The sequence below is a fragment of the Chlamydotis macqueenii genome, chromosome 11 (genome assembly GCF_036417535.1).
Source record: "Chlamydotis macqueenii isolate bChlMac1 chromosome 11, bChlMac1.mat, whole genome shotgun sequence".
In the NCBI taxonomy this organism is placed as follows: domain Eukaryota; kingdom Metazoa; phylum Chordata; class Aves; order Otidiformes; family Otididae; genus Chlamydotis; species Chlamydotis macqueenii.
In genome coordinates, this window is record NC_141566.1 from 950135 (window position 1) to 959960 (window position 9826).

At 62.2% G+C, this 9826-nt stretch overlaps 2 protein-coding genes across 2 annotated transcripts; one reads left to right on the top strand and one right to left on the bottom strand.

Moving 5' to 3' along the window:
- Positions 1-1985: 1985 nt before the first annotated feature.
- Positions 1986-3146, top strand: PIN4 (peptidylprolyl cis/trans isomerase, NIMA-interacting 4). Its single transcript, XM_086756374.1, has 4 exons — positions 1986-2067; positions 2179-2249; positions 2350-2469; positions 2976-3146. Exons 1-4 carry the CDS (start codon positions 2028-2030, stop codon positions 3132-3134), a joined length of 390 nt encoding a protein of 129 aa, XP_086612500.1. The 5' UTR covers positions 1986-2027; the 3' UTR covers positions 3135-3146.
- A 2412-nt stretch (positions 3147-5558) lies between these two features.
- On the bottom strand, positions 5559-9778 carry ERCC6L (ERCC excision repair 6 like, spindle assembly checkpoint helicase). The gene is made up of 2 exons (XM_086756376.1): positions 9723-9778; positions 5559-9561 (listed from the first exon to the last, which is right to left on the bottom strand). Exons 1-2 carry the CDS (start codon positions 9764-9766, stop codon positions 5727-5729), a joined length of 3879 nt encoding a protein of 1292 aa, XP_086612502.1. The 5' UTR covers positions 9767-9778; the 3' UTR covers positions 5559-5726.
- Between the last annotated feature and the right edge of the window lie 48 nt (positions 9779-9826).

Consider the following 9826-nt stretch of genomic DNA (forward strand, 5'->3'; position numbering starts at 1 on the left):
CCTCAGCTCTTGGTCCAAAAGCAAACCCCAGGGTCGCCTCTGCCGCCAGCCCCAGGGAGCCTCGCGCTGCCGGCCGCAGCACGCCCAGGAGTCCGCCAGCCCCCCCGCGCCCCGCCAGCCCCCCCGCGCCCCGCCAGCCTCCGGCACGAGTGGGCCCTGCTCCAGGCTGTCGACATGGGTGACGCGGGGCGCGGCGGCTGTGTCTCTGCCGGAAGGCAGGGCTGCGGCAGGCCAGCGCTGCCTGGGAAGCCCTTCTGCAGCTCTTGCATCCCACCAAAGTACCCCGCCACAGCATCTGCAAACATCTGCCGCGGCAGCTGCTGGGGGCCGTGGGTGGCCGCCGAGCCGTTGGCCAAACCCAGCCAGACGTCACCAGGTGACTCCAGGGGTCCCCTCTCCCTCCGTGGTTTCCCACCGCTCCGCCGTGCCCCCGGCCGCAGGGGAGCTGAGCAAGGCCGAGCAGGATGTGCGCCTGTAGCGAGAGAGAGAGGGACGGACTCTGGCTGGTGAAGAAACGGGGTGTTCAGGAAAATCGCTGCTTTATTTCTTTATACATTTCTGCAAGCGCTGGAGCACCCCGGCCCTCCTGTGCGCAAGGCAGGGCGATGCGGCTGGGTCGGGGCGGCGGTGGGGCAAGGCAGGCACCACGGCAGCGCTGCAGCTGCCCCTCCGCGGGGCCGGGGCTGGTCTGGGGGGTTCTCTGCCCCCCCGGGAGCACAGCCCTCCACAAGCCCGTGCTGGGTTTGACCCCAAATGGGGCTCTGCTCTCCTTGCGGCTGGTTCCCCCTCCCCTCCCGTTATTGCGCATCGCTCCCTTCCCTCTCCTGGGGTTGCAGATTTAAGCCTGTAATTAAGATCCAGGCTGAGAAACTCAGGAAAAAAAAAAAAAAAAGAAAAGAAAAGAAAAAAAAAGCTCTTAACAAATTTCCATGCTTCACCTCCACCGCAGGCACCCGGCTGCCCCCGGGCCCGGCGCAGGGTGCTGGTGCGGGATGGGGCCCTGGGCCGGGCGGGCAGCTCTGGGACGGGTGCGTTTTGCACATGACTGCTCAGGAAGCCGGGGGTGGCAGCGGGCAAAGCGGGCTGGGGACGAGCGCGAAGGGGGGACACCCCCGCAAAAACCCAGCGCCCGGTGTTGGGGAAGACGCGTCCGGGAGGCTTCGGGCGGGGCGGGGCTGCCGGCCGCCGGCGGGCCGCGGGGCGGGGGCGTTCGTGCCCCTGCCCGGAGCAGCGGGCTCCCCCCGCGGGGCCAGGGGTCCCCGGCCGGCCGGCCCGGGGTGCAGCCCCGAGTCTGCGCCGCTTCGCTGCGGGCAGAGCGGGCCCGGGGAGCGCCCCGCGGGCGGGGGTGTCCCGCCGCGGACCGCACTTTGGGCGTTGTACTTTTAATCCCGGCTTGGTAAACTGCTCCCTGCTGAGGCTGCCTCTGCGTGCTGGTTCTTGCGGCGGCCCGGGGCCCCGGGGAGGGGTGCTGCGGGGACGGGGACGGGGACGGGACGGGCACCCCCTGACACCCCCGCCTGGCTCCGGGGGACGCGGGCCCCACGCAGCCTCTGGCACGATCTCGCGTGTCCCCGGCGGCTCTGGGTGGGCGCAGGGACACTGCGGGGGGCTGGGGATGGCGGGGGGGCTAGGGGCGGATTTGGGGTGCTGGGGATGGCGGGAGGCTAGGGGCGGATTTGGGGTGCTGGGGATGGCGGGGGGCCAGGGACGGATTTGGGGTGCTGGGGGCAGCCCTGCGTGTGGGGGACAGCCCCAGGTGGGTGCCGGGGTCAGGCCTGGGTGCTGGGTGGGTGCCGGGGACAGCCCGGGGTGGGTGTTGGGGCTGGCGGGGGGGGGCTAGGGACGGACCTGGGCTCCCGGGGCAGGTGGGACGGGTGCTGGGGACAGCCCCGGCTGGGTGCTGGGTCAGCCCGCGGCGCCGAGCACGGGGTGCTGGGGGCGGCCGGGCGCGGACGGGAACAGCCCCAGCCCCGTCCCGGCGCGCCGCGGGCAGCCCGGGGGCCTCGGCGGGGCCTGAGGGCGGCAAGATGGCGCCGAAAGGGAAAGGCGGTGGCAAGGCGGGCAAGGGTGAGCGGGGCCGGGGGCCGGCGGGGCCGGGGGGCGGCGGGGCCGGGGGCCGGCGGGGCCGGGGGGCGGCGGGGGCCGGGCCGGGCTCGGCTCAGGGCGCTGCGTTCACAGGCGGCGACAGCGGCGGCGGCAGCAGCGAGGGCAAAGCCCAGGGCCCGAAGGGAGGCGGCAGCGCCGTGAAGGTGAGCGCGGGGCGCGGCGGGGCCGGGCGGCGGGGTCTCCCCGCTCCCCCCCCGGCCCGGCCCGGCTGCCACGGCCCCGCTTCGCTCCCCCCCCCGGCAGGTTCGGCACATCCTGTGCGAGAAGCACGGCAGAGCCATGGAGGCCATGGAGAAGCTGAAGTCCGGCGTGCGGTTCAGCGAAGTGGCCTCGCAGTACAGCGAGGACAAGGCCAGGCAGGGGGTGCGTGCGGGGCCCGGGGAGCGCGGCCGGTGCGGGGTCCGGGGGAGCGCGGCCGGCGCGGGGCCTGGCGTCCTGCGGCCACCCTGCTGCTGCGGCGCCGGAGGAGGCCGCTCGCCATCGGGCAGCCCTTCCCGGGGCCCTCGGGAAAGCTCTGAGCACGGCAGCCGCGGCGTTCCCGGTGGGGCGGGCGAGCACGGGCCGGCGCAGCCGCAGCGGCTGGGCAGAGGCGCAGGTAGGTGCCGGTGGCCCAGCCATAAACGCTGCTTCGGAGCAAAGCTGAGGCCCGTGAGCCCCGCGCGGGGCCCGGAGCTCGGGGAGGGCAGAGCCCAGCCTGCACGGCGTTAGCCGGGCAGCACTTGCCGAGGGCAGCCCCCCGTGAGCAGCTCTGCCCTCCCTCGCAGCCGTGCTCACCGCACGCACATCACCCACCCACCCTCCCTCCCTGCTGCCAAAGCCCTCGTTGCAGGGAGATTCTCCGAGCTCAACCCTGCTGTTCCTTCTTCCAGGGAGACTTGGGCTGGATGACCAGAGGCTCCATGGTGGGACCTTTCCAGGAGGCGGCGTTCGCCTTGCCCGTGAGCAGCATGGACAAGCCAGTGTACACAGATCCTCCTGTCAAAACAAAGTTTGGGTACCACATTATCATGGTGGAAGGCAGAAAATAAAATCTGAATGGCTGTTGCCTTGGTGACTGCTTGAATCCCGAGAGCTTCCCAGGCACCTCGACCTTGGAGCAAGCCGGTCATAGCCAGCGGCATGCCTGGAGGCAGCCGGCCGTCGCTGCCGTTGTGGCAGGACACACAGGTTACAGCCGGCAGAGAGCCGGACCCTGCCTGGAGAGGTAAAGCGCGCCTTGGAAAAGGCGAAATGGGAGCTTTTCACCGTTGCTGAAATCTGCTCGGGCTGGCAGGCCAGCCTCTTGCTTTTCCCCTGCGCAGACAACGATCCATCCACCCGCACAAGGAGCTCAGGCTTTTATCTGCCAGTGTAAGTGATGCAGCAAGGGAAAGAGGGGTTCCCCGGGGCCTTGGTCGTTCTCCCCCTCCGCGGCAGCGAGGGTGCAGGCAGCTCCTGTGCTGCAGTTTCTGCCCAGAGCCCAGACTCGGGTCCCTTCGGCGGAGGGTGGGCGACGCCACGGCTGCAGCTGGCGGTCACGGCGCCGGGCAGGCGGCTGGTCCCCGCAGTTGCCCTGAGCGGCGCGGGGAAGGAGTCCTCCCGAGTACAGAGGTGCCCACGCCTAAAGCTACGTCTTACCCGCTCAAAGCTGGGGGAAGATTCTGAAACGTTGGCGTTTCTCTCATTCAAGCCTCTCAATGCTTACTGCTGCTTCCCGCGTGCCCCCGATGCGAGGTGTGCGGTACCCGTCCCGAGCCTGGCAGGCTGCGTCCTGGTAAAGCTGCCTGAATGGCAGCGTGAGCGACCGAGGTCAGAGCCCGGTACCTCTCCTGCTTCTTGGGTCTTGGCAACAGATATCCCAGCGCGGCGATCCCCGACCTGCTGCCAGGCAGCACTCAGTGTACACAGAATCCATCTCTAGCAAGAGACACCGGCTTTGTGTGCCGGCGAGCGTCGGGTGGCATCAGAGGGCTCTGACGGGGAGAAAACGCGGAGAACGCAAGGCCCTTCCCAAGGTGACACACAAGGAAGAGGCGAGACTGAAGCCCAGGCAGGTCTTTCTCCTCCCTCCCTTTTTGGGGTGTTTGTTTTGTGAAGAGAAGGGAAAGCTCAGAGGCCAACAAATGAGTGCAAAGCTCTGGCTCATTAATATTTTGTTGTGAAAGGCAGAAAGGCCTTTCTGCAGCGCGAGAGCAGATGTGACCTCATTAAGGGAGGCTCTATTAATAAACCACTCGTTTCCCAGCTACCTGAGCGTTGTTCTACCTACCAGCAAAAGCACATTGGCACATCTCCCGGACCAACAGATCGTTGTTTGTCGTGTCTGCTAGTACAAAGCATCCGAATGCAGCAGACCAGTTCCTTCTTCACAACCTGCAGAGCTGGGCGAGGTGTGGGTGTCCCCCTGGCTGTTGCACTGTGGTGCACAAGGCAGACTTGCTAGGCACTAAACACGCACGCGGCGCGAGGCAGCACCAGAGCTCCCTGCCGAGTCGTCACGGGGAGTTCCATACAGAAGGTGGTCACGGTGGTGGGCGCGCCCCGGCCAGGTTTGTCTCAGCGCGCTGGCAGAGGGGCAAGCATTGCTAAAAGCCAGAACAGGGTTCTGCTGAGTTTACGCTTGCTTGGTTCTGAACCACAAACCCGCTCCATTGTGCCTACAGCAGTGGGAAATATTTCATCTACTGCAGCCAAAGCGCGTGTGGGAAGAGGTCAGAGGACTTCCTTACCTGTGGGAACACAGCTCAAAACTTCAAAATCAGTGTTTCCCCTCCCACTGTCTTTGTGCGGGAACAGACTGACAGTACTGCGCAGAGGGGAGGAAAGATGGGGGCACGGGGGGCCGAACACGGTCAGGCTGGAGCCTCCTTTGGATCCTTGACTCCTCCAGCAGCAGCAGAGGGTCTGAGGTGTTCAGCACCTTGCAGCAGCTGAGGCCCCATTGCTACTGCAGGCCTTCTGCAGCGCCCCCCCCAGCCCCCTTTACAGCAGCCGTGCGGCAGGGATGCGGGCAGAGCGGGTTCTGCGGCACCGCCGTGAGCGTGAGGCCTGGCACCGGGCGGTGCGTGCTGCCCTCCGCGGCTCGGGGCAGCTACAGCAGCAACCAGGCCCCCAGGATTCGTTCTCCGGCCAGGGTAGAACCAGGTAACGGGAGTTCTGCTCTCTGCCCCAGCACCCAGCTCACGCCGCAGGCGGGTGACGCTCGTTCGGGTCGGGGAGGGAGGAGCTGGAGCAGCTGGAGTCTGGACTGCTCGAAGCTGCCGTGGAACCTCCCCCGCGGCATCCTCGCAGGAGAGAGGCAGGGAAGGGCAGACAGATGGAGCCAGGGCTGCAAGCTCGGAGAGGGGTTCAGACAGAGACAACGTTTTTATTGAATAATCAGACCGGAGCAGGAACTGTTTTCATCTTTGTGAACCGAGTCCACAGTGGTCCCCTCCCCAGCACCCACCACCCAACAACCAGATTCCTAGACTTTCCTCTCGCAGGAGGAGGTGCTGAACGTGTTCAGTCACCATGAAAGAAGTGCATGTTGCAGCCATCGGTCTTAACCGATGGAGAAAAAAAAAAAAAGTCAGTGCTGTAGTTCAGACAAACATTTAACGAGAAGAAGGAAGACTGTGCTTAACGGGCGTGTGCACATTTCACTTTTCGGCTAGCTGTCTGTACAAGTTCAGAGTCATGAGCATAACTTCAGGGTCGCCGCTCCTTATGTCAAGGGCCTGCAGGAAGCAGTTCAGCGCCTCCTGTAGCTTCCCATCATCCTGAAGTTTCTTCCCCCTGTCTACCAAGGCGGTGTAGTCACCTGGGGCAGGAGAGGAACTCTGACCAGCCTCTTTTTCGGAGGCGCTTTCCCGGGTGAAGTAGTCTATCTGCTCACCCGACTGAAGCTCGGCATCACCGGTGGATTCCTCCCGAGACGACTCTGTCTCGCCTGCCTCAGACTGCTCGGAGGACATGCTGTCCAGGTGGAAGGATTCTTCAGCCGTACCGAGCGTTTCTCCAGCGGGTTCTTCTTCAGGCTCGGCAGATTCCCCGCTACACTCTTCAGCTTCTTCCAGAAACTCGTCCCGCTCCTCGTCGCTGTCATCGTGGTCTTCATCAGTGGTTCCCATGATTTCTCCAATATCCTCAACCTCATCCAGCACCTGGCTGGTGAGAGATCGCCTGGAGGCAGTAGACCTGTTGCCACTGCTGGTTAGCTGGGGAGAAAGGATCACTCTCGCTGTGCTTCTGTCACGTTTAGGAGTGGACGCACTGATTCCTTCCTGAAACTGATGCAGAGGGCTGTTCAAGGGAGAAGGCCTTTTTTCAGACTGGTTTTCCTCCAAGATCATAACAGAGTGGTCTTCATCCTCACTGTCCGAAACAATTCTTTGCAAGCATTTCTTTCTACCGAAAGTGAAGGCACAGCTGCTTTCCTCTGATGCTTCGCTCCCCTGCAGGGAGCTGTTTGGCTCTTCTCCAGCTGGGCAGCAGGGTTTTCCACAGCCACTGTTCTCATTCAGCCGGGTTTTTGTGGGAGACTTTTTTGTTGGCGATTCACAAAAGCTTTCTGCTTTTAGTTGGAAGCCCTTCTCTTCTGAGTGCTCCAGTGATCTTTCCCTATTTGAGGCATCTTGGCATCCGTCTTCAGACTCCTCCAACACCAGATTGAAGTCAACTTGATCCTGGAGAGAAGGCACAGACGTCTCCTCCAAGCTGGCTTCCAACACGCGAGGCTTCTGGAGCCCAGCATGGATTTCTGGCGTAATGTTTGATAAACCTGGCACTGCAGCAGCCAAAGCTGGCTCGGGAACGTTGTTCTTGTCTGCGCCCAAGGCAGCATGCGGGTCGAGTACCTGACCTGACATTTCTGCATCTCGTAACCTTCTGGGATGGTCCTCCAACGAGTCTGGTGCGGCTGAGTGCTGACAGGGCCCAGGCAGGCCATCCCCTGCCTCAGCCAAGCCGTCGGAATTTATGTGGGAGCACTGTTTCTGTTCCAGGCTCTGACTCTCTTTATCGAGTAGGTGAAGGCCAGGTGATGATGGTATAGTGCTCGAGTCAAGGTTTTGCTCAGATTCCTGAATCTTGGATTGTTTCGCTGTCCTGCTGGTATGAAGCAGCTCTGTATCCATGCTGGACACATCCTGTGCTAGTTTCTCTTCATCCAAGTCATCAAGAGTCAGACTTGTCATTTTGGAGCTGACATTAAGAACCTGGACCTCCTCGCGCTCTGTAAGATCAATAACTTCATCATTTTCACGTTTATCGGCTGCTGGTGGTGAAACAGAGTTATTTGTGTTGTTAAACCCTGGAGACGGCTTCTTCTGCTGGGAAACCGATGCTGCTGGTCTCTGCCACGTCTCTTCACAAGCGTTTCTGATCTCCTCCATCCTCTGGTCTCTCAGCTGGGACTCCAACTGAACTAGCTCGTGGGCTTTCTGTACCCTCCGTTGAATGTACTGGTGGGCTTCTTCACTCTCAGCTTGCTCCTCGTGAGCCATTTCCCTCGTGTAGATCAAGTCGTGATCAGAAATGCCAAACATTTCCAGAGAGTGCAAGTAAGCGATGTGCTCGTCCAGCTGCAGGTCAGTCTTTCTCTGAGTGGCGTGCAAAGACTGCAGCTGGATCTGAGTTGCAGATGTTCGAGTATCTTCTAACGTGAAAAGCTCCCTTAGTTCCTGTTTGGAGAAATATCTGAAGGGGTTCTTTTTGTCACCGGTAGTCTGTCTTATTAATGAGTCCTTAAATACTTGCCGCCTGTATATTTTCTCTTCCACCGTGCCGCAGGTAATCAGTCTGTAAATAACTACGTTCTCTTTCTGCCCGATCCTGTAAGCTCGGTCTACGGCCTGGGCATCTGTCGCGGGATTCCAGCTGGGATCAAAGATCACCACTCGGCTGGCTGCGGTTAAGGTTATACCGACGCCGCCAACCTGCGTGGTGAGCAGGAAGACGGAGTGGTCCTTGTTACTCTGGAAGGCATTAATGCGCTTCTCCCGTTCCAGCAGGTGGGTTACCGTTCCGTCAATACGCATGATCCTGAACCGTCTGCGAGACAGGACGTGCTCTATGATATCCAGCATCTTCCTCGACTGCGAGAACACCAGGGTTCTGTGTCCCTCTTCTCGCAGTCTTTCTAGGAGTCCTACGAGGAACAGCATTTTCCCAGACTCCTGAATCAAGGTCTCGTCAGAGAGGTGATCTATTTTGTTAGCGCCTGAAAGCACGCCTGCTTCGCTCCCGGGGTCCTGCTCAGAGCATCCCTGGTCTTCCAGGCCCAGCTGGATACACGCTCTCGCAGGCAGAAGCCTGGGGTGGTCACACAGCTTCTTCAGGACCGTCAGCTCAGCCAAAGGTGACCGGGTTGTCATCAGCACTTCTTTCACGTGATCCAGAGAGAGAAAGTTCCTGTAGATCTCTTCCTGCACGGGTGCCAAGTACACCCACACCACAAAGTCGTTTTTCCTAGTGAGAGACGGCATGACGGGAGCACTGTTCTCGCTTGGATCCTCAGGAAGGGGAGCATCTGGTTTGTCAGCGCGGTTGTTTTTGATGTCTTCTTTGGTTCTTCTGAGGAAATACGGCTTGATGATTGTCATTAGATTCTCAGATATCTTTAGCCCCAGTGCTTTCTCACCTAGAGTTGCGTCCTTCTCCCTCGCCCTCGTAATAGGATTCTCATACTCCATTTTAAAAGTTTTGGCTGTTCCCAAGAGAGAGCCTTGGCACGCAAAGTCAAATAAGGACCACATTTCCCGCAGGTTGTTTTGCACCGGCGTGCCCGTGAGGAGGAGGCGGTGCTTTGCAGGAATCGCATATACGCACCTGGTTGTTTTGTTAGACGGGCACTTGATTTTGTGTGCCTCGTCGAGAATGACGTAGTCCCAGACAAACTCCTGCTCGTGGCTGCTGGCAAGCTGCCTCCAGTTGTTGATGAGCATCGGGTAGGTCGTGACGACGATGCCGTTCTTCCTCTGGACCCTCTCCAGGTTCCTGGTGCGCTCCATCTTGCTGGTGCCGTGGAACTCCTTGACGCGCAGGCCGGGGGTCCAGCGAGCAAACTCCGCCAGCCAGCTGCTGACCAGGGTGGTGGGCATGATGAGCAGGACGTGCCGGACAAGCTCGGCATCAAACATGCCCGAGAGGAAGGCGATGACCTGGATGGTCTTGCCCAGGCCCATGTCATCCGCCAGGATGCCGCCGGGCCTGCCCTCCCGGTGCAGGCGGTACAGGAAGGCGACGCCTTCCCGCTGGTGCTGGAAGAGCTTCCCGTGCATCTCCCCGAAGATCAGCAGGCCGCTGCCACACACGTCCACGAAACCGTCCTCGTCCTCCTGCTGCTGCTGCTCCGCCGCGGCCAGCACCTCCTCCACGCGCTGGATGCGGCCCCGCAGCTTCTCACTGGGGCGGATGGCGGCCGCCAGCCGGAACAGTCGCAGGGCCTCCTCCAGCTCCCCGTCGCCCGCCGCCACCTTCGCGCCGCTCACCAGCCTGCAAGAGCCACCGGGGCACCGATCGCACCGCCGCGGGCCCGGCCTGCACCGCGCACCGACCGCACCGGGCCCCCCCCGCCCCGCCCCGGCAGCCCGCCAACCCCCCAGCCCGCTCCCCGCAACCCCCCGGTCCCCCAACGCCCCCCGCCCGGGGCTCACCTGCGGTACCGCTCCTCCTGCTCCTCCCGCCCCGGGGCCGCCATGGCGCCGCTCCTCCCGCCCCGTGCTTCAAACGCCACCGCTTCCCGTCCTGCCCCGCGCCG